The sequence below is a fragment of the Oryzias latipes genome, chromosome 6, assembly GCF_002234675.1.
Source record: "Oryzias latipes chromosome 6, ASM223467v1".
NCBI classification, from domain to species: domain Eukaryota; kingdom Metazoa; phylum Chordata; class Actinopteri; order Beloniformes; family Adrianichthyidae; genus Oryzias; species Oryzias latipes.
Genome location: NC_019864.2, coordinates 26898928 through 26922704, shown reverse-complemented (window position 1 = coordinate 26922704; position 23777 = coordinate 26898928). Strand labels below are relative to the sequence as shown.

Here is a 23777-nt window from a genome sequence, read left to right as displayed (position 1 = left end):
AAGCATTTTTTTTTTTTTTTTTAGTTTTCCTTGTTAGTTGTTTTTTTCACCTATTCCCTCGTTTCCTTGCGTGTTTTTTTCTGTTTCTGTAATGATTTGTAGGTTTAAGTTTGTATTGTTACACTTGAGTGTTTATTTCTTTTTGGATATTTCCTGACCAGCCTTCCCTGACAGGAGATCTAACAGCCTCGCTCTGGATTTGTGTCTGACGCGTTTCTCTCACCGTTATGGAGTTGCTGAGCTGCTTCACTCTCTGTTCCAAATGTTCTCGCTCAAGCTTCAGCTCTGAACTCCACCTCATCAGCTTCTGCTTCTCCTCCTCTTTAGCTGAAAGTCAAAACAGAAATAGTCAGCAGGTCGTGCTTTCCCTCCACAGACGCTCGACAGAAAGAAATCAAAAGCTTCAGTCTGCACCTTCTTTGTAAGCGATGTAGGAATGGACAATAGCCAGGGTGCCGGGCCAGGGAATGGCTTCTTCTTTCTTCAGGATCTGCAGACAGAAGCTCTGAGATGTCACACAGGCTGAGGCACAAAAAAGACTTGAAAAGGCAGTTTTAGTGGTGGGCTGACAGGGGACAGGCAATGGAGTGGAAGGATGTGAGATGCCAATCTTAACTGACACAATGAATGAGACATAGGCACAAAAGAAACATAGGGTTTCATGTCTTTGCTTACAAAGCACTGAACAGTCCTAAATCTGAGGACAGTGTTGCAGAAGCATCTCTGTACATTTAAACACAGCTACAGGCCCACACAGGCCCTCCCCTGGACTGCGGTACCCCACTCCCCCTGACTCTGGATCAGTCTCGGCTGCTGCGATTACCTGATCTTGACATTTTGGACAGATCCACATGCCTTTAGGAATGGTTTTCAGGGGTGGATCCAGGCAGTCCAGGTGATAAACACGAGAACACGTGTCGCACATGAGCAACTGGCCACTGCGTCTGCACACAGTGCAGAAATCCTCATGGATGTCTCCCTGCGAGGAAGAATTGGACCAGTCAGTTTCCCTGCCCAACTTGGCCCGGCCCACCGCGGGTGGAGAGGTGAGGCGGGGCAGGGGGGGCACCGTGATCTGGTTTAGTTTACTGGCCTTGTTAACAGCTCAGATGGATGTGTGTGGGGTTACTTTACAGTTAGTGTGTGAGTTTGTTCTGCAGGAGGCTGTTCACTTTGTAAGGCTGAATCAAAGTAAAACCAGATGATGGTGATGATCTTGACATGGAGACAACAAACTCATGGAGATGTGTGTGCTGTGTGGAGGTCTCGGGGTGTGAATGACTGACAGCTACCGGGCCAAAAGGACTGTGTGCGACAGGGTGTCCGTCTCCCCCGTCTTTACTTACATCCCCAGAGCTGGGGCTGGGCAGGGGGAGGGGACGGATGGGGCTGGAGGGGGAGGTCGGGGTGAGGCTGCCCAGCTCCAGGACGCTGCTGTATTTGGGTGGGCGACCTGGGTGAAATGAGACAGACGACAAAGACGGAACAAAAAAAACAAACAAAAAAAACAAAAAAAAAAGATGGAGAGGGGGGAGAAAAAAAAACAGACCGTCTGTATGACATACCTTGGAAAGGGAGTCTTCGTTGGCTAGCATGAGTCAGGGAAGCGGTGAGGGAGGAAGAGGAGGGAGAGGAGGAGTCAGAAGCCAGACAGCAGTGTTAGTGCAGGAGAGCGGCTCTGAAGGTGAGCCTGAATCACACCTGCTGGATGGACTCGCGTCAGAAGTTAGCACGCCTCACACTTTCACCTGCATCACCAGGCAACCTCTCGCTCTTTGAATTTCCGGTCTGCAGAGCTGTGACCTGCTGCTCCACATCAAGAACTCTGATGTGAGCGGCAAAGCCTCAGGCAGGTGGAAAGAAGGAAGAACGCTTTCAGGTCCATCTGACAGTTTCTTCCTCAGTTTAGTCTCCCAACAAAACATAAAAATAAAAATCTGATCTTTCAACACAGACAGAAAACCGACCTTAGAAATTATAAAGTAGGAAGAACTGAAGTCATAAACTAAACTTCAGATACGGAAACGAGAGCTGGGCAAGAACAACGATGAACGGCTCAAGACCAGCACTTATCAGTCCATGTGTCAAACATCTGCCTGATGGAGATCAGCTTGTTGAATGAAGGAAGTGTTTATAGGAAGAAACTTCTCCATCATTCAGTTCAATCAGGGAAGCATCTGGGTGGGCATTAAGCCAACATCTTCAGGATGTTTGGGATCCTTCAACTGTTTGCTTGTAGACCCAGAAGATCAGGAGGATTTCCACCAAAACAAACAAAAACAAATTCTCTGCCTTTTCTGTCTACATGTACCTTTATGATGGACACCAGTGTTATGAAAGCAGTCTTTCTTCACCTTTACACCTGCCTGAACCCGCACAGAGCTGAGTAAAGTTTTAGGACTTTCCGCACAGAACACAGAGAACAAAGATGAAGCATCTTCTGAAGGTTCAGAGCTGTTTAATTAAACATCACAACTCAGAAGCTCTCTGATTGTGTTGTGCTCTGCAGCGGCTGCACGTCCACTTAAAGGTCAGAAGAAGGCACGTTACAGTGCCTTCTCCTCTCAGTTCTGTCACAGTCTGCTCAGAAATTGCCAGTCCAACTGTTTGTGATGATCCAAGGGAGCAGTTCTGTGGCTTTAATGCGACCTCCTCTGCACAGGCGTGATAAAATCTGACACCTACAGTTACAATGGCAACAACAGTCAGCTTTTGGTTAGAACAGACGCTCCTCTTAAACCGTCTCTGAACTCCGGGCCTCAGGTCCTGCTCTGTGAGAGGCGTCGCCACACAGCTGGGTTTCTTGTTAGTCGTGTTACTGTTGGTGCTCGTGTGTGGGATTCTGACAGGATACTGAACCTGAGCAGAAACCTTCGGACTTGAGGAATTAGGACTAACGTTATTCCTACACTTCCCAGGATGCATCCCACCCCCCAAACAGGTTTGTATGAAGACTGAAGTAGATTTATGGCTGTTTATCGAAGAGCTCTGCAGGTCTGAACTCACACATGTAGAAAAATCAGACCATCTCAGTCCAGAAATACTTTACGTTTCTTTCTTTCTCCAGTAAAGGAGCACAGCTGGACATGAGTGATGCTTCAGGAAGTCTCTTCTTTTCATCCACTGTCAGGCCGTTCACAGATGCCAGTTTCTAACATGATGCTGGTGAGGACTCTAAGAAAGACTAACTTTATCAGCTGAAAACCTTAAAAACCATTGTTTTTATCATACATTTCATCTTGTTAGACCAGTTTATTTGGTCAAAAATGGGGCAGAAACAAAGTCGCCTCAGGAAACACTTCTGAACCACATCTGTGGTTGATTATCAGCAGCAACAAACAGATAGATGTTAAACAAAAGCTGTCGTGTGGCTTTAGCTGAAACACATGTCTGACTCATCTAAAACTGGTCCCCAACCTTTTCAGCCCACGGACTGTTTCAATGTCAGAACAGATTTTCACAGATTTATCTGCAGGAGGCCAAATCCGGATAATCTGTCTTTCAAATTATAATACTTTTTTATAGAATGCCGTTTAAAAAAGCAGTCTGAAGATGTCTGTAGATGGTTTACAGAGGATAAAGATTCAATGAAACAAAGTGGTTGATTTGATGAAGTTGTTTCTGATTTGTAAAAAGTTTATAAAGGCGTTGTTACACGGTCATTATTCTTAGAATGCCATTTAAACATTAACTTAATCCAAGATCAGATTATCTTTCAAGGTAAAAAAAAAAAAAAATCCTATTCCGTTTTGACTTATCGTGTATTTCTCTTAAAGACAGAGGAGAATTTCTTTGTGCTAAAGTTTCTTAAAAGTGCCTGCGTATTTCGCTTTTTTGTAGGAAAATTCTTCAATGTCCTCTTTACAGGTTTCCACAAATCAATTTGTTACTAAACCTTCATCCTCTGTAGAATATTTTCAGCCAATTTAAACTTTTTTTTGTAGTCTAAGTTTTGTGTAGCACCGATTCAAATGTAACCGACTAAGTGGAAGCTACAAACAGGCACCAACCAAAGGTGTGACAGCTAAATGCTACAAAATAAAATGATACAGCGGTCATATAATTGTACTTTTCACCTACAATAATAATGATGGTAAATCCGCCATTCATGTAACTTTATTAGCACCGTATTTGTTACATTACATCACCACCAAGGGCATATTTTGCCTGGTGTAACAACGGTTGGAATAAATCCATATTTAAGGTAAGATTCATGTTAAAAGTCAATTTCTTTGTCTTTGACGTCGAAAACCTTTCCTCTAGGGCTCCTTTCCCTCCAATAAAACTTTCTTCAGAATCTGATAATAAACAAAACTGAAAGAATGTAAGTTATCGTGCATTTTTTTGTCTGGAGTCCGTCGCCAAGCGACCCACTGACCGGTACCGGCCTGAGGGTTGGGAACCACTGATCTGCCATACTTTTTCCCGCCACTGCTTCCTCAATGTGCAGTCTTACTTTTCTCACTGACTCTCAAAGAAGAAGAATGTTGGCTTATTAAATGTTAGCCTTGAGCAGCAACCACTTTCAATCAGTCCTAGCTCTTGAGCTGGGTGATGCCAACATGAAACCCTTAAAAACTCTGAAACAACGTGGGAGTCAGAGCGAGCTCCAGAAGCGCTCTGACAAACAAGCATAAATCCAGCTTCATCTGTGAAACTCAACAGAAGCGACAGGAAGCAGAAGGCGGGGGGGGGGGGGGAGCAGGAAGACATTTACAGCATCATATAACAGCACAGCGGCGAATCGTCTGTTCTACATTCATTCACCCTGGACTCTAACATCTGCCGTGTGCTCATTCTGTTGAGAGAGACCTTCAGGTTCAAGTTTCATACGGACCTCTCTTTCTGGTTCCCTGGTGCAGGGGGCTGTTCAGGTAACTCACTGCGCTCTTTTTCCTCTGCAAAATACAAGAGAGACAGAGAGCAGCTTCATAAGTTACAGCATCTTGATCAGAGGAAGCTCTTCAGGTACCTTTGATCAATCAGGTTAATCATCCTCAGGTCCAGCAGTGAATGTTGGCTCATGGAGGAGAGCCAAATCTTTAACTAGAAGATTTTTACATTTTTTGTTCTCCAAATAATTGTTTTTAATTCTTGGTCTGAATTAAACCTCGATCAGTTAGTCCTGTATGTTTCAATGAAAGACCACCAAAGGCTGATGGTGCAGACTTCACTCAGAGTTGTTTGGTTCTGCAGTCCTGTGTTTTATTTTACGTCAACACAAAGCAGATATTTGTGATGAAGTCACTATGTTAAGAATCAGCAGAGCCTTGTGTGCACGAGCCTGTGGCAACCACACATGTGGAGCATTGTGATGAGATGTTCACACCCGGCTTGTAAACGTGTTCAAGTGGCCACTTCCAATCAAAAGACAATGTAAACGCACATTTTGGGCTCCTGCCTTTAAGTTATCATAAAATGAGAGACTAATAATTGCAGTTTGTGTTGGCCTGCATTTATGACATCAAGTCTTTTTTAAATATTGAAACAGAGCAGTGAAAGCAAAAGCCTGGAGCCATATTCACAAGATTTGCACCGCTTTGACATTTCACACCCAGCCTCTTCCAACTGTGGGCAGATGCACTAGTATTAAGTAACTACAGTGTGAGTGCCGCATGTTAAAAGCGCGTTCAAAGCGTTCACATGCCCCGTGTGTTTGTAGCACGAGTCTGCAGCTGAGCTCCGTGTACCTCAGGCTCAAACACGGCACCGCTGTACACTGGGTTGGCGGTGGTTCTCCTCTTCCTCTCCTGCCGTTTGCTCTGGATCTCTGAGAAGGTGAAGCCACAGCCATGTGAGAGCAGACTTGACAGTGTCGCAGCCGCGGCTACACTGTGTGCTGCCGCAAAAAGCACTGCTTACCTTCCAAGTGGTCGTGTGTGACGAGACCCAAGGACACCATGAAGGCGAGTTTCTGCAGGAGACATTTGATCATCAGAGGCTGTCGCAGCAGCAGCAGCAGCTCTGCAGGACGCTCTTTGATGTGGTGGTACGCTGTAGCTCTTACCTCTGGTTTCTCCTCTTTTTTGGGTTTGGGAGGTGGAGACAGCGGAGGGGTGGAGGAGGAAGGGAGGCTGACCACCACCTTTTGCTCGGCTCCTCCTGATTTAACAGTCTGCAAAGAGGAAGAATGAAGAAGATGGTTCAAAAGCTGCTGTCCTCCGACCTGAAGATTCACCAGGAGCGGATGTCTAAGTTATGCTGAGAAGTAGAGGTGTAACAATTATTCAACTTAATTGATGAATCAGTTTTTATTCCTATGATCCAACCAGAACTTGTGAATCGAATCGAAGCGACCCTATACCAATATAAAAGCATTTCAAAATTAAATAAATCAATGTTGTAGGTCCACTTTGTCTGCAGTTGTGACTTTACAGACCCGGATAAATTCAGATTTATTCAGGTGCTGACTTAAACTTAAGGGAAAAAAAAGATTGAACTAAAAAATTAAATTAAGGGTGTCAGACTCCGCCCTCTGAAAGCCCACTGCTATGAACTGTTGTTTTAATGGAAGCTGCTGCGCTGTCAGACATCTCATAAAGCCAACAGGAAGCTGGCTCAGAATGATAGAAAACAATAGGAGTCATTTTTTTTAAATCTAGATCCAACAGAGTTCAAATAGGCTGCTCATGATTTCTCCTCTGCACTGAGAGCTCAGAGGTTCAGGAGCTGCATCAAACATCCTTCAACCTGCTGACATCAGCTGCTCCTTCTGTAAAACGACAACATCAAGGAGGTGAAGCCCACACAGTCCTCAGCTCAATCATCAGACGCAGACAGGAGCCTCAGAACTGGCTGCTGTCATTGGAAACCTGCAAGATTTCTTTCTTTCGAAGCTGCAGCTCATTGCTGAACCTACAGACAATCAGAACAAGCTGCGAACACTTAAGCCTGGGAGAATGATTCAATGTGAAGGCTCTTCAGCTGTCCTGATTAGCTGCAGTCTTTAACCATGTAAACACAGAGAACATTTCAGCAGCACGCCTGTGATCAGCTGCTGCTTGACTTTAGGGATTACTGTCCTCGGTTTAAACATGAAGCAGCAACATTCACTTCTAAGGATATCAGAAAATAGTTTCAAAAACAACTGATCAAAGTTTTTTTTATAGGTTTACAGTTTGTGCATCACGTTAGCACGATAGACACCTGATAAAAACCTCTGAACGGAGTCATTCAGTATCAGTTCTCCCCTCTGCCAAAGGGGGCGCTCTTACCTTGGGCTCAATGTTCAGGCTGCTAATCTGGATGGGTGGCGCAGGGGGCGAGACAGGAATCTGGGCAGCGTTGTTGGGTGCCTGGGCAGGGCTGGCGAGGCGAGTTGGAGCGGCAGAGACCGGCGTGGTTATGACGATACCCGTCAGAGGGGCGGTGCCGGTCTTGCTGCATGGCTGTCCATTGACGATGCGCACCTGGTGGATGGGGGTGGCTGAAGGCAGCGAAGTCGAAAGCTTGGTGGCTAACATGACAGGCCTCTGCAGAAGCTGGGGTGCTGCCATCATGGGTGGTGGAGGTGCCGGAGCGATGGGGACATTAGTGGGTGTGGCCAGTTTGGGTCTGACCTGCTGACAACAAACAGCCAATCAGAAAAGAGGGATGAAGTAAACAGAGGTGGATGGGAAATGCCCCTACCGAGCTCTGATTCAGGTGAGCTCAGCCGTAACGCTCCGGGCTCAGATCAGAGCAGCTCTTTTATTTTTCATCTTGATTCACACCCATTGACTGTATATGAAAACTGGACTGACTGACCCCTCCCCCTTTGCATACCAAACAGGAAGTACCCGTTGGCTCCAAGAAGCCAAAATCCCAGACTTCTATAGAGAAATAAACAGCAATTACTCAGTCATTCTATTTGTCAGAATAATCATTCTTGCTCTGATACTATTTCAGAACTTGTTCTTGATAATCATATCTTATTCCATGACACTTTTTCTGTAGTTCAAGTTACTCAAGTTATAAACTGACTAATCAAGGGGCTCAATAAAAGTAGGTGGTGCCTGCTGGCCCCCACGCCCAATGTTCAAAAAGTTTGGCAGATTTCGTATCGACAAATGTAAGCGTTAGGGGTGTGGACTTCCAACAAGCTCGCTTCTTTGGAATGTGGTTGCCGTAGAAATTGCCGTAGACATTTTTTCCTCAGACCCACTGGGACCACTGCTCAGTGACGATGTCTGGCTCCAACGTGGCTACTTATAAGTAAATGGTTTTCTGTCGGTGACGTCACACTTTCCAGGTGACAAATACAGTCAATATTCACACTGCGCAACAGTTTTTCTGGAATCTAACTGACGTGCTGCTGTTTCTTCTCTTGTTGTTTCAGTTGGATAAAAGTGTGTGTGGGGGGGGGTGTCTGCGGAGCATGCTCAGTTGCTGGTCCTCTTTTCTTTTTTATGTATATATATATATTTTTATATAATTTAAACATACTTACCTTACTTAACTCCAGACAAGATGACTCACTAATTGAAATGAAAGCAATGATTTAGGAATCCCTAGAAGCCATATTTTACAAGAAATGTTAAGTTTAGAGACTGAAATCCTCCATTTCTGAGGACACCAGATGCAGGAATTCTAATGAAAAGCTGCTTTTTTTGTGCTTTTCCTAAAATCAAATGTTTTAACTGCAGGAGGAATGGTGCTGCTGGTGGTGGTGGTGGGGGGTAGTCTTGCAGAAAGCTGCAAAGCGTCCCATCTTTACTGTCTAAAGGCTGTTTTTCATGCCCTCTCACGTCGTTGCACATATTCTTCCACATTTTCTACTCTTTGTTTCTATTTTTGAACTTTTCTGAAAATGGCGGCTATAGAATTTAAATGAACAAAGGCTAAATTTCATATTTTCTATGTTCTAAAAACAAATGAGTAGAACTTTTCATGGGAAATATATCAATGAATGACCACTGCTTATTCTTTAAATTGAGATTTCTTTTTAAAAGACATAGATATTTTAGCATCCCTCTTCTAGGTTCATGCTGCCAGCGAGGCGTTACTCAGCATCATCATCATCAACATCACATCTTCACTCACAGGGTTGAAACAAACCAACAGCCAGGAAGACAAAAAAAAAGAAAGCCGCAGGAAAACAAGTTGAACTCAAATATAGGCAGGAAACCTCGGAGGAACCTGTTCACGGGTCAACTGGACAAACCAAAAGAAGCACAACAAGAGGAGAAGAGGCGAGAAGAGGGAGCACACAGCAAGGTGGGAGTGTTTGCTTTGGTGTGCTGCTGCCCCCTGCTGGAGAATGAGTATGTCACCTAAGGTAGGGACACACACACTGGTCTGAGGGCGGGGGTCAGGGTGGAGGCAGGTCTTACTGGGACGCACCTGTGGCTGAAAGGTGGGTCGAGGCGTCAGTCTAGGAGGAGGGACAAACTGAGGAACTTTGATTGGCTGGCCGGTGGTGGTGGCCTGCACCTGAGACAAAACCACAGCAGAGGGTATTTCTGTGGATCTGCTGCAACCACACATCTGCTGACATCTGGACCCACATGTGATTTATGACTGAACTGATCCAGGTCACCGACAATGACTTTTACAGATGGATGCCTGTCCTGCATGGGGACTGGCTTTGTAAAATGCCACAATACTTGGATTTAAGCTATAAGGAAAACTGAATTTGTGTGTGACACTTCTAAATAATTACAACAAGCACACCTTTCAAGCAAAGAGAGCAGCGGTCCGCAAGGGCAACTACTGATACACATTGGCGCCAGAAAAACTCAATTCCTCCTAGCTTGAGGAGCTTTTGATCCAGTCCACAACCCTTTCCTCTAATTCAAGCAGCTCCAACAGAAAATTCAAACAGTAATATTACATGAAAACAGATTTGTTTCCCTCCCTACAAAATAAAAACCTCATTTCCATGAAAGAGGCAGTTCTGATCCTTAATCCGAAAATATCTCCATCAATATAACGCCTTTTAAATACTTTCTTCAAAGCTAAACCAACTCTATAAGATATCTTAAAATCCAAGAATGTTTAAAAGTACAAAGCTCCAGCAGGAATTCTGATTCTCCTGGGAAAACTTGACTCACTGATCTGCATCTGTGTTGTGGTTGTAAATCAATTCAAACTTTTTTCACACTTTCCATTTAAAGTTTTCTTTTTTTGAGTCCAGTCCTCGTACCTGACAATCTTCAGAGGACTTTAAGTTCAATTCAATTCAATTCAATTTTATTTGTAAATCCCAAATTAACAACAACAGTCGTCTCGATAGGCTTCGTATCGGTAATTGAAAAAGTTAAACATAAAATCAAAAGGATCATAAATACGTAGAATTCAATAGGAAAATACTAAATTGAACTAACAAACTGACTAAGCTAAACTGGACATCGCTGCCCTTTGACCCCCCTTTGTTTTAATTAGATGTAAGCACAACACTTGGTCATTACTGAGTTTATTTGCTCTTTTTGCTTGCAGCAGTTGTTCAATGTTGTTAGAGGTGGGACAAACAAGTGAAAGACTCTGAGAAAGCCTGAAGAACCGTCGGTCCAAACCACTTCAGAAGATTAGAACCGTGTGGAAGCACGATGTTGGAAATGAAGGAATCAGATCACAGCCAGTCAGTCTCTGACAAAAACCACCACTGAACCACAGCCTGCATTTTTCACTGCTACAGACACATCCTTCAGAATGGAAACACCACTCAGGGGTAAAAAAAAAAACCTCTGGGGCAGCTGGAACGCCTGCAGCTCAACAGCAGCTCTGCTCACATCTACAGACCGTTCACACATCCAGCCACAACACTGCAGTGACCCGGGGAACTTACCACCACGGCGTTCTTGGACACCAGCCGTACGGGTTCTGATCCCTGGTTGGTCAGCTTGCTGGTCACCTGCAGATTAATGGGGGCATTCTGCGAGTCAGGTTTGGTGATAGCTGTGGTTACCATAGCTACAGTGGGAGGGCGCTGTGGCAGGACTGAAGCAGGCAGGGCAGGCGTGGCAGCGGCTTTCAGCACCAGAGGTATAGTCTTGGTGGTGAGAACCGGCGTGACCGTCAGCGTCTGTAATGGAAGACACACAAGTCTCGGTTTTCACGAGGAACAAGACGAAGAACCTTACCGATGTTCAGAAATGAACCACATGTGCAAAAAAGTTCACACTGGTGCATCCTTATTAATTTGTAAACAGCAAGAATACCTGAGAACAATTATAGGTAATTATACCTGCTCTGGTTGATTTATTTAAGACAGAAATTAAGATTCAAATTTGTGACAGACATAAAGATTATAAATAGAGCCAATTATAAAGAAACAATATTTGAAAAGTTTCATTTTTTAAAGACCCACTTCGATGAAAATAATGATTTTTACATGTTCTTGTGGCATTTTTCCATATATAGCACATATATAAAAAATTAAACTTAAAATGACATTTATGAGAATCGATAGTTCTTTATTCATTGTGAATCAAGAGCAGACGGGGAAAAAAAAGCTGTAGGAAAAACAGCTTATTTGTGACTTGAAAAACATGCTGGGGGGCCCATAAACTCCCTGCTCCCCTCCTCGCTTCTCAAGCATTCTCTTGTGGACGACTAAATCCACAATCGTCTTTGTTTTCCTCGTCCGAGCTGGTATTTGGCTCTAAACTATATGGCCAGATTGCTGCAATATTACTTACCATTTCTGCTGCACCTGTAATGTTAGGTTGGAGTGTGAGACGCTGTAAGCTAGTGGGAGAGCATGTAAAGAGATGGATGATGGGAAGCACCAACAGTCCTGCCCACAACTCAGAGATGGATTTCTAATGGACAACTGCCGCTTTGTAGAAACTATGTCTAAGAAAGCAACACAATTTTTTAAAATTTTGGCTAAAAATGCCATAAACATGATTAACAAATCACTGGGAACTCTTTATAATAGATCAAAAGATGATCGGAGTGGGTCTTTAAAGAGTTTTGACTGTCTACATTACAGCACCAGTGCCTTGAAAGTAAAGGTTATGGATACTTCAAAACCAGAGAGGTCCACTTCTTTGGGTCAAAAACACAAAGTCTGTGCAGCCTCTCAGCTGGGTCACCTGTGAATGACATCTCTTACCTGCTGCAGTCCTCCAGTTATCTGCTGGCTCTGCAGCAGGTTCACCGGCTTCATCTCACCCCCTACTGGAGGGGCCTGGACCTGCAACTGCAGCTTGGCCTCAGGTTCCTGCTTCACCAGGAGCTCCTTTCTGAGCTGCTCCACCACCTTTTTCTGAAAGTAACACAGTCATAGTTTTCCCACCAGCAGCTCAACAACTCATCAAACTCAGCAGATTAAAATTATCTCTTAGGCGTAAAAGTTGATGAAAGTCTCATCCTGGTCCCTCCTGGTCTCATCACCCTAGACCAGTAACCCATTTAGAAAAGGAGTGATAATAAGGATTTGATTGTACTGATGTGCATGGATGCAAACATTTTTGAAAAATATTTACAGAGCATTTCTTGCAGAGAAAAGCTGAATCAGGAAGGAAGGAACCTGGAGCTCACTGATCACTTTTGGAGAAGAACAAAAAGAAAATGCGTCTTTAACTGAGACTGGCGGGTCCAATCAAAGATTCCCAACAGAGAAATCACGGCCTGAGAAGGGAAGGGTTATTTTTATCAGCCGCTCTCAGATTGTGCTCAGCGCACTTACTTCCAGATTTTCAGCTCACTGACAGTTTCTATTTTTAGTCCTTTTTTAAAATCCTTTTGAGTTGGCAAGTGAAAAAATAAAACAACAAAATTCATGAGTAATCAATGACCACCTAATTCATTATGAGCTTAAAGTAACAAAGAAGCAGAATGCCGGCAAACGTATAACATGATGAGCGCAGAGGGAGAAGGTCACACACGAACTAAGTAACACATGGACTCTGAGGATAAAGCCCATCTGTTGCCTAGCAACGCTCTAAAACAGCAACTTCAAGCGGCGACGCATCGACTAAAGATGTCTGAAGAAGAGGAAACCAAGCAGAGCAGAGTGACCTGAAGCTCCAACATGGTGACCTTTTTGCTGAGCCACTCATCTGCTAACTTCATAATGTTCTCCTCAGCTGCTGCTTTAAAGGGTCACTTCACAGCAATCACAAACTCCAGCGTTCTCACGAAGCCCAGCTTAAATCCACATATTAAACATTCAAAATTTAAGATTCAAAAATCCCTCATTTGTTTTGTTTTAGTTTCTACCATTTCTTTCCAGATAACCGCAATCGATTCTGCTGTGGTGGACAAATCTAAACACATGAGCGCCCCCTAGGGTTCAGAAATGCAACGTCATTATTCGAGACAGCAGCAAACAAAAAGCTTTTTCTCTCCAGGAAGTTTTGATTTCCCTGCGATTGGAGCGGCACTGTACAACACCTCATTGTTAACAAGCAAATGACACACACGTGCACACACACACAGAGTGTGTGAAGCCTCTGATCAGACACTGCCTTACAACACTTCCTGTCTGTGCTGGTGTCAGAGCAGGTCGCACAAACTGCAACTGCACAAAAATAGAAAATGCACAAAAAGTAGTTAAAAATAATCCAACCTAAAATACATGAAGCAACAAAAAAAAAAAACATCTTCACATCCAGAATGTTCACCTGAAAACGGCAACATAAACTTCTGCAAAAGCACACAAACACTTCTGTTTTTCTAAATGCACAATTGTCTCATTTGGGATTACAGACAAACATGTAACGGAAACACAAAAAACCCAAATCACAAACATTACACAATAAATTTGATTTATTCATAAAACACCAGTTTACAAACAAGAAAACAGCAGACAGAGCTTTATTAATTACGATAGCTATAATGCCATTTCAGTCCAATCAATTCCAATCTTAATTATCTTTATCTTAAAAGTGATTATACTCAAGGGTTTTCAGCATAATCTCTATCCTGAACAAGCAAAAGGCGACAGATGACACCTGGTATCTTTGTTTACATAAATAACAGAAAATGATCCCAAAAAAAGCAGAGAGGTTCAGAGTATTCGGACTCCAGAGGGCAAAATCCATGACTGAGACACAGATTTATTTATCAAAGTCAAATTAAGAAAAGAAAAAAACAGCACCTGGCAAAACCTCCCATAGCCTGAAAGACACTGCAAAAAAGTGCCGCCAGTTCTGTTTCTAGCATCTCCATGTCGAGAAAAACCCAGAGAAACTGCCAGAAATGTAAAGCCACAGCTCACATCCTGCGTGCATCAGTTAGCATGTTTCAGTAAAGTTTGATGGGGGGGCTATAGTGCGCTGGAATCAGTCAGAGAGGGAATCCTGAATGTTTCCGTTTAAACCAGTTAAATGTGAGTTTGTGGGCACTGACAGCTCTTACATACTGGAGGGTTCAGAGCTGGTTTTACACTTCAACCTGTGATGAGTGGAGGTCAACACACCTGCTTCTCACTGAGCGCGGTGATCTTAGCCTGAAGTTCGTGCAGCTGCTTCTTCAGATCTGCGTTCTGAGACAGAGAAAGGGGTTCAACTGAGCAGCACTGGAGCATTCTGGGATTGAGACGGGCTAATAAATTTACCTGAGGGTCCTGTTTCATCTGAGCAACCAGTTTCTGCAGAAGAAGACAGAAAAAGAAAACCATGAGCATCAGGGAAATCTACTGGTCCTGACTGCTGGTGGTGGGCGGATCTATCGACCGATCTATAGGATCAATACCAAGGTGAAGTGTCAATATAAGCGTGATGACATCGGTACTTTCATTGCAGTTTCTCTTTAATATATACAGTTATATTTACTTACAGAGTTCATGCAAGCGCACCGTCTGTCTGTCTCCAGTGTTGCCAGATTGGGCAAAAAAAAACTGCCCAATCTGGCAACACTGTCTGACTGAACAACGCACACTCCCCCGCTGCTGCTTACACCCCCCCACCCCCAACAGGCAGCGGAGAGTTCATTAAAAAGCCACATATTTGCACTTATGGCAGGATTTTTGTTGTGTTTTTACACTTTTACATTTACCAGTATTTAAACCGCCAAATCGTTCCCTGAGCGGCTGTGTCAGCAGCTCACTGCCCCCCAGGGGAGGGGTTAAATGCAAAGAACACATTTAACACACTTTAACTCAACTTTATCAAGTTAAATTTTTGGTTACCTTTGTTTTTTACGACTGACTTTGTTATTTTTATTACTGCCTTTATTTGTAAAATTTATGTTTGTGGTCTTGTTTTTTTTGTTACATTGTAGTAGTTTTTTTCAAATTGTGTACACTAGTTACTGTTTCCTTCTTAATATTGTTGCATTATACCATATGTTCTATATGTGATGCATGTTCGGCTCAGATTGTTGTAATTTAAAGTCTCTTTCATGAGTTTTATTATACACGTATATACCAAAAATTGTGTGCATTATTATTATTGTATTATTGTGTATTTCCAAAAATGTTCTATAATCAGACTTTTCAAGAAAAGGTATCAGTATCGATGTCGGCGATACTGGCCCTGTAATTACCCCAAATTCCCAGTCTAGCCCACCCCCTACTGACCACAAACTACAAGCATGTGTTGAAAGATCCTCTATGAGACAACAACACAGAAACATTTTAACCCTCACTCACCTTACGCTGCAACAACTAAAATGTGCATTTTAACATCTCACCTTTGCTACACCACTTACCTGAACAGCAGAAGTTGATTTTACACAAAATAAAAGAGTTACTCAAGGTCAACATTCTTATCTCCATCTTTTTTTTTCATGCCCTTTCTCTAGCTGAGGTGGTGAGGTAAGGGTTGAGGTGAGGGCTGGGTGGAGCTACCAAGTACTGTTCTGGATCTTTCTCCAGTTCCATCAACCCAGCCCTGCAAACAAACGCTTTTTCTGCTAAATACAAAACAACCGTGAGCTTGTCTCTGCCTGCACCTCCAGCTGGACCTCTGCGGCTCTCCACGCAGGATCCCTTCTTCAAACGTGGCTGCTCATCTAGAGCTTTCTGTCAAATTAGACACAGATCCTGCTTCTTCACAGATTACTGTTCCCAACAGCAGCGTGGGCTTCATGCTCAGCTCCATGTGGTCCATTTGCTGTGTTTTCAGCTCAGACTCCGTCCCAACTACAGATGTGTTTCATTTCCTTTTTCGGTGAGATTTTCAAGACGACTAATAACACCACAGATTACTTTCGTAAAAACAGAATGAGTGGAAAACAAACCTGTGCCTTGTTTCACCAGCTGTTTTCACTTAATACTCTTAAAACATATTTTATTTCTTCTTTCTAATTAAGAAACGATTATGTTATGTTATGAAGCAAACACTGGCTGAGCTACATATTTGTGCTGAACAGAAATTTAAATCCACATCCATCACCCAATCCAAACCTTTTCCTGTGAAATGCTACTGTTTCCACTGACTTTCTGTCCACTTTTAATTCCTGAGAACATCTTAAATCCTTATTATTTCTGGACTTTGGACAGTTCGGAGTTCACACACTATTGTTGTTTTTTGGAGTTTTTAAAAAGAAACCACCAAGCTAAAGAAAGCTCTGCTCCTTGCATTCTCATATTTTCCTAAAAATCCACTCATTCTTTGAGCAAAACGAACCACAAGACCAATTCTATCCAACTTCAAAACTACAGAAAGTAAGGAGATGCTCATCATGATGAGAACAAAACCTGCTTGGATAAATATAAGTTTGTGCTCTAGTTCAAAGTAAAAGTGGTTAAAAAGTAAAATCCCTTATTAAATGACTACACCAAAAAGTATGTTTATGTTAAATTAAACTTTTAACAACAATAACAATTCAAATTGTTTTATTAAATCTGTTTAATGACTGAATATTTAATTGCAACATTTATATCTGTTATTGCCAGAATGCTGACATAAATCCTAAAATCTATTAAAATATTTTTTCAGATAATTTACTCGTATAATAAGCCACACCATCATATGTTTGTGTGCCCTTAACCTTGTAAATGTCACACTCATCAATCAAAGTCAGTGGGTGGAGCCAAAGCTCATGAAGTTAAGGCAGCTTTTTTAAATATATGTTTACTGCCTCAGCATGAATCCAAAATTGATTAGTCTGGGTTTGTATGGATTAACCAATCACACGTCAGAATCAGCCGACCCAAAAGACTGAAAATAACTTTAAAAAGTAAGTGTGCATGATTTTAGATTTACCTATTTAAGATGCAAACCAAATTTAAATACTAAGCAGACAAATATTGTTTAAAATGTTCTATTTTTCTTCATTTTAATATTTCATCGTTTGTATTTTTTTATGTCATTTAGTGCTTCTGTCATGTCACTTTTAACCTGACTCTGCAGGACATTTTCATCTTCAGTGTTCGTGCTTCTTGTGGGAAAAGGTCAGACGTCTTTGAAAGAATTAAATCTGTCCTGCAGACTTTAGATTGACAGCTGCTGCATATGACGGATTTGGCAGCTTCAAATTTGGGATCATTTTCAATAAACTAGACACAGGTTGTCCTGCCTGCTGGGTTTGTTCTGTCTAGCCTCCACCAGGTGAAATATTTTTGGCCTTTTTTTTTTTTTTTAGAGATGCATTTTTGAATTCATCTACCCACAGCAAACTCAAAGGCAGCTGTCTGTAGCCACTCAAACCTTCTGGAGGCTACCCCAGCAGACTTTCCACAGATGAGACAGACTTAATGGACAAGAAAAGTGGGAGGAAGGCCACCAACTCTGTGATCCAGCAGCCCAGAAAGACAGCTCACCTGATGGATCTGGATCTCCACCTTCAGAGCCTCCTGTAACGTCTGTAATTCCATCATGGATCCAGTCAGTCTGCCAGCCGATCGATCAGCCTGAAAACAAACGATACATCTCAACACAAAGTCTCATCCTCTGCAGCTCAGCTCACAGTTGTCATAGTTACGTCAGGTCCAGCGTGACCACCAAACCAGAACCAACACACCTCAGGTCTGCATCGCACGATGAAGAAGTGTCATGACTTTTACCTGAACACCGTCTCCAGTAGGAAAACCATCCAACTGAAGCATGAAACTGCCGCTGCAGCAAAGAAACACAAACTACAATCAAACATCATAACACCGGGAAAAAGGTAACACAATAAAATAATTCTTGGTTATATGAACTTCATTTTCATTTTCATATCCACAACAGCTGGTTAACTATAGTTGCCCTAAATCCAGCGGTATCTTTGTGTTTGATTCAAACTGATAGATCACATGCAGTCTGCTATTTTAAGATGTTATGAAGCACAGTAATGATGTGAGTCACATTCAGATGTGAAGCATTACTGTTAAAAAATAAAAAAAAAAAAACAAGGAAAAAAAGACTCACCACTTGGCTGTGGAACTGGACTCCACCCCTCTGCGCTGCCCTGTAAAGCACAACAAGCGCACACAGTCACAGAGCAGCGGTGCGACTCAACCTGAAAAAAAAATCAGTTTTCAAGACACAAAAAGATGCGGGACATGTAACTGAAATAGTGACTCATGATGCGTACAGAGTATCATTAAGACAGTGTAGAACTGTGTACTAATATTTGATTAACATAATTGTTGTTTTCAACCTTTTCTTTCAAAAAGATCCATTTAAAAACATCAAAGCCTGATAGAAAGTCGCAGCTTCGCATCTTCTTTTAAACTGAGTTTAACGTTTATTTAGTAGATAAACTGAATGAATTTAAATCAATCTTTGCTAAAATCTCTCTTTTTTTTTCAACATGCCTGTCACTTTTATAAGCAATCAAAAATTAACTTTTCAAATCTTGAGCAAATATTTTCTTTTCACAATTGTAAACATATATGGACTAGTTTGTCATCGTGTTTTTCTGTGGTTGTTTGGTTGAAGCTGCTGGTTTCTGGGCCTGTTAAGACTTTTGCTAATCTTTGAATGGAACTTTATGATCAATATGGAACGTGAGAAGCTAAAGGAGGAAACACGGAAACCATTTACTGCTGCAGCAGTGCGGGACAGAGGAGACGGTTTGTGAATATCCTCTTTCATTATCCTGTGCTAACAGTAGGTGACCAAATCAACTGGCATGAACCCTAAAAAAGCCACATCCATGCTGCGTCTGAGGAGCAGTCCTGACATCCAGGAGAGCCAGAGTGAGTCAGAGCGGGCTGGGGGGGCTGCACAAACTTCTCTTAAAGTCTACACTTTGTTAAAAAGAAAAAAGGCATCCATAAAGCTTAGGGTCCTGAGGAATCGATTACAATCATACAGTTTATGTGCCCCCCCATTCAGATTACTTCTACAAGAATAAACAGCACAAAAGCCCCTCAAGTTGTTTCATGGAGTTCCCTCATTCTGTGAGAACACAGCAAGATGAAGGACAGACCTGCTCCTCCTCCTCCTCCTCCAATCAGTTAAATAAAACCAGGTGAGAAGTTTAGAGAGGAAATGACTCACAGGCTTCAGAACACTGCAATGTAGAGGGATCCTTCAACACTGAATCTGCTCACAAACGCAGAGAATTTACTTGTTCTTGTTTCATTTAAACAATGATTTAGAAGAAAAGAGGAGATAGAAACGACATCATGATCTGTGGATATGTCTCTGCATTTTGGGTTTTTTTTGGTACTCTCTGTAGCGCCCTCTGTTGTTTATGTGTTAGGACAGAAAAACAACAGCTGCTGTGCTCCAACAAAAGCTCCTGAAAACCATCAACAGCTGTGGACACAAACAGAAACTGTTCATTTTTAAACCACCCAAACAATCCAGACTGAAACATCCACCCGAACATGACTGAACGAAAAAATAAGTAAATAACTTCACCACAAGTTGCAGCAGAAAGACACAACACAATAATCCATAAAACACTTCTGAACGGATAAAGTTTAGTTTTAGCTATGCAGGAGCCCTCAGCTGCCCTGATGTTTGTGGGTAAAAACCAAAAGAGAGAGTGAATGAAGCCGCATCACTGAGCGTTAATGCTAAACTGAAATAACATTAAGCTTGTGACGAACGCTGCACAGGAACGAGACAAACGCGCACACACACGGTTCAATATCAAAGAGTCTTTTGTGTAGTTTGATTTTCAATTTTCTTCCTCATACTCCTTAATAAATTATACCGTGTGAGGAAAACAAAAATGTATATTTCTCTAAAAGACAAAGAGAAATCAAAAGCAAAGAATAGGATTTAAAAAAAAACTGAAGAGCCTCGATTTGTGGTCGATCTCTAAAAGCATGAGCTTAGTGTTTTGGGGTTTTTTAAGTTTAAAAAGTTTGAGTCTTATTGTAAAATTCAACTACTGGGGTGAGGAAAAACACTATTTGTAAAGGTACCCCGGCACTGGGAGATTATTGGTTTGAAAGAGTCAGGTCATAGAAAAGACTCAAACAATAGACTCTGTGCTTTTCTGCCTCGCACTCAGCTTCAAGAGATGCACTGGAGGCTTAAATCACCAAATGGTCCCCAACGCAGCTGTGACTGCAGCTTGCAGCATGAGGAAAATACGCAGAATATGGTAAATTCAGGTTAGTTGACTTCCACTTTGGGTCTTTTTGTTGGTTTTTAAATGCCGCATACATAGTTTTACGTGAGTCGAATACATTATTTTATACAAAGTAATTCTTTATGAAAGAACAACACCTTTACTGACAAGTAGAAGGGAAACAAAGCAGCAGAAAAGAGAGCAAAGTGATGCTATAAAGTATTTACTATGTAAAATGTAATACTTTACTACATTAGCTTTAGCAATACTTCACAAGTATCTTGCAGTAATGATGTGGCCCTCTAAAAGAAACAGAAAGGCTTCTAATCATTATAACAAGCCAAAAGATATTTAAAATGTTGTATAAAAGATAAAAAAGAAGCAGTAAGGCAGAAGAACTACAACAGTTTCGAGGCGTTGCAAAGTTTAAGTACACCAAGGAACTGGGTAACTTTTTTTTTTAGGTAAACTATAAATTAATACGTTTTGTTGTATTTTGATTTTACTCAGAAACTACGTTAACATCAATTTTAAACCAGTGCCATATTGAAGCACGCTTTGTGTAGATAAATGTACAGAAATGAACAAAAACTAATGTCAAAAACTCTGTGCTCCAGGATTTTCTGATATATTTGTTTTATTTAAAAAAGGGGGTAATGCAATTTGATTAAAAAAAAAAGACTAAAATAAATATTTATTTGAAAATGCAGAATATCCAGATATTTGATATAACACTGTTTAAAAAAATACTACGAGCAACTTTTTATTTAAAAATATTTGTATTCAAGTTTCTTCATATTAACTCTTGGCTCCCAAATCTGAGTAAATAAACATAAATATAAGCATAAAGGTAAAAATCTTAAGCAGTACTTAACTTTAATCTAATAGTAAACAAGTAAACTGTAATATATTTTAAACATTTAAAGGATAGTTATTTAAGAAAAAAAAGTTTTATTTTTTTTAACTAAAACTTGAATAAGATGTTGCATTAAAAGCATTTGTATGTTTACTTCTTTTGTAAGTGAACTACATGACATTTTGATGCACCTCAAACTGCATCAGATGAGCTCCCTTGCAATCACTCATAGCTCGGTGCGCCCCCTTGCGGCAATAAGGAGTACTCCACACACATGGGAAAAAAATGAATTATCTTATTGTTTGAAAAATATATTAACACAGACTCATTCAAATGTCAAAAGATCACTCCTCAGAAACTTTGATGGTGCATTTTTGAGTTCTACCAGAAGCTTACAACAGCTGGAATCAATTAAATATTCAAGCAAACACTCAAAATGACTATAACCCAAAACAAATAACACCATCAGTCTGTAAAGTTTCATAACAAAAGTGGAATGTGAAATTATTTATCCTCAATCCACTAATAACAGACATGACAATTGGATGTTTAAATAAATAATTGTAAATAAGATTTGACATGTAATCAAATAGTGGTGTACGTTAGTGCTAAAATATTGATCAGTTACATGTTGAATGAGGTGGTATTTATCAACTTCCCGTGTGGAAACAGCAGAAACGTAAGTAAAGGTAGATTCTGAGTTTGGGGGGGGCGGGGGGAGGCTTGCCCTGAAATGCGGATGAGTCTGGGCAGCTGCTGCTACTGGAGCGGGGGGGGCGAGCGGAGCTCACTCAGTTCAGTCTCCGGCAGCTGCCTGCTGCACGGACGGGATGCGGGTTAATTGTAATTGGACTAATTGCTCTCTGGGTGGGACGCGAAGTTTTCTGGATAAACTTCGATCGGCAGCGCCGCATGCCTCCGCTGCGGAGGCCACAACTCCAGAACTGCCGTTAAGATGGAGCCCGAGAGCTGCCAAGTGCTGGAAAACACCGAAAAGTGTGGTTTTGTTTCAGCGGCCAAATAAATGTTTTATACGCGTCTTATTAACCCACCACGGCCGCGTGCACTTCTCCCCGTCTTTAATTTCCAAATATTTCCTTACGTAGCGTTAAGTGGCGTATTTCAGGATGCATAGCATTTTCCCCCTTTTTTTTTCCTCCTCTTTAATGTTTCAGCATGAAAAACCCACAGCCGACATCTCTTCTCTGTCTGTGAGAGGCGGCCAGCACTCCGAGAACAAGTGGATAACGTTAGCTCTAGCCGCTAATGCTAACATCCTGCTAGCTGCCCGGGCTAACGCCGCCAACACGCGGATAACTTATATCAAAGATCAGCTCGGAGCGCGAGGAGGAGGCGAGGAAGAAAGAAAGAAAACGGGGGAGGGAGTAAGAGAAATTCGCACGGGAGCAGTCCCGAAAGACGCCATCTTTCAAAACAAACCCTGACAGAGAGCAGGCGTTGGTGGCTCTAAGTTCTGTCGGCCCCTTGTCCTCCAGAACATCAACTCCTAGAATAAGAAACAGAGCAGCTAAACACACAGAAACACACGAAACACACGCCGCCTGCCAGCTCACACACCTGCCCGCATACGACCGCGGACACACGGCTAAAGACACTCAGCAGCAGCCGGGTGAAGTTTGACAACGGACAAAAATTAAAGTTATGAAATTAAAAAGCCCAATGTGCACTTACTCAGCAGCAGTCTTCCTCCAGATTAATTAAATATATATCTATTAGAAGCCGATCCGCGATGGAATAAGATCACACAAATAGTCCGGCCGCGTCCTTTCCGCGGAGCTAGAATTAGTTGTTATATTTTAGATGTAGTTTCAGTAAAAAATGTGTAAAAAGAGAGAAACTGAAGCTACAAAACAAGAAGAACTCTTCTTCAATCTCATTCAGCTCAGCCTCAGCACAACACAGATCCTTGCGCACCGGAGCTAGAGGAAGGGGGAGAAAAACTACTCAATTTTCTTAATGATGGCCATTTATCTGCCACGAAGCGTTTGATATTGGCTTTTGTCGCCCTTAAAGTTCGTTAAATCGAACCGATGAGCTAGGCTAAGCGGGCAAAAAATGTGTTAAAAAAGCGGACTACTTTATGTGTCGGTGCGGCGAATTTATTTCACTTTGCCTAAGGAACGGCGGTGCTGCGACTCCCATTGCCTAGGGAAAAAACCCGGATGTAAACTCAGTGAAACTCTACGGAGAGAAAGTCAGCACGCACGTACACACTCAATGACACACACACGCAGACACACGCCGTGAAAGTCGGCGGAGCAGTTCGTTGTGTTTTGATGGTTTGTGACGGGCACCGTGTTCCTCCTCCTTTTTACACGGCGCTGTCCGCTCCTAAGCAGCCGCTGCTCGGCCTCCATGTTCGGCTGCTGGAGCTGCCGGACTGTTGCACTTTTGTGGAGGAAGAGGGGGATGAGGAAACGGAGGACAGGTGGCTCCGTTTTTTTCTCTCATTCTACTGGGATCAGAGTCGGCCTCAGTCCACGAAGGGCGGAAGGGAAATATCTTCACAAGAAAATTACGAATAAATACAAACAGCAACAAAAAGGTTTTCTTTTGAAAAACTCTAATACAT

The 23777-nt window shown here is 42.1% G+C and overlaps 1 protein-coding gene across 6 annotated transcripts in view; it reads right to left on the bottom strand.

Moving 5' to 3' along the window:
• The window catches only part of phf21a (PHD finger protein 21A), a 28653-nt gene extending 5545 nt beyond the window's left edge, over positions 1–23108 (bottom strand). The window contains exons 1-18 of one of the 6 annotated variants that reach the window (XM_020704207.2): positions 22877–23108; positions 18225–18315; positions 17879–17930; positions 17636–17725; positions 14486–14518; positions 14348–14413; positions 12038–12190; positions 10766–11002; positions 9322–9411; positions 7215–7559; positions 6008–6115; positions 5863–5914; positions 5691–5770; positions 4838–4898; positions 1347–1453; positions 824–979; positions 415–490; positions 224–327 (exon numbers count right to left, since the gene is read on the bottom strand). In XM_020704207.2, coding sequence (XP_020559866.1) covers positions 224–327; positions 415–490; positions 824–979; positions 1347–1453; positions 4838–4898; positions 5691–5770; positions 5863–5914; positions 6008–6115; positions 7215–7559; positions 9322–9411; positions 10766–11002; positions 12038–12190; positions 14348–14413; positions 14486–14518; positions 17636–17725; positions 17879–17920 — 1800 coding nt within the window. In that variant the 5' untranslated portion in view covers positions 17921–17930; positions 18225–18315; positions 22877–23108. Of the gene's footprint in view, positions 1–223; positions 328–414; positions 491–823; positions 980–1346; positions 1454–1565; positions 1589–4837; positions 4899–5690; positions 5771–5862; positions 5915–6007; positions 6116–7214; positions 7563–9321; positions 9412–10765; positions 11003–12037; positions 12191–14347; positions 14414–14485; positions 14519–17635; positions 17726–17878; positions 17931–18224; positions 18316–22876 lie in introns of all 6 variants that reach the window. The other 5 variants (XM_023956010.1, XM_011476406.3, XM_023956013.1 and 2 more) reach the window with 5 other exon arrangements.
• Between the last annotated feature and the right edge of the window lie 669 nt (positions 23109–23777).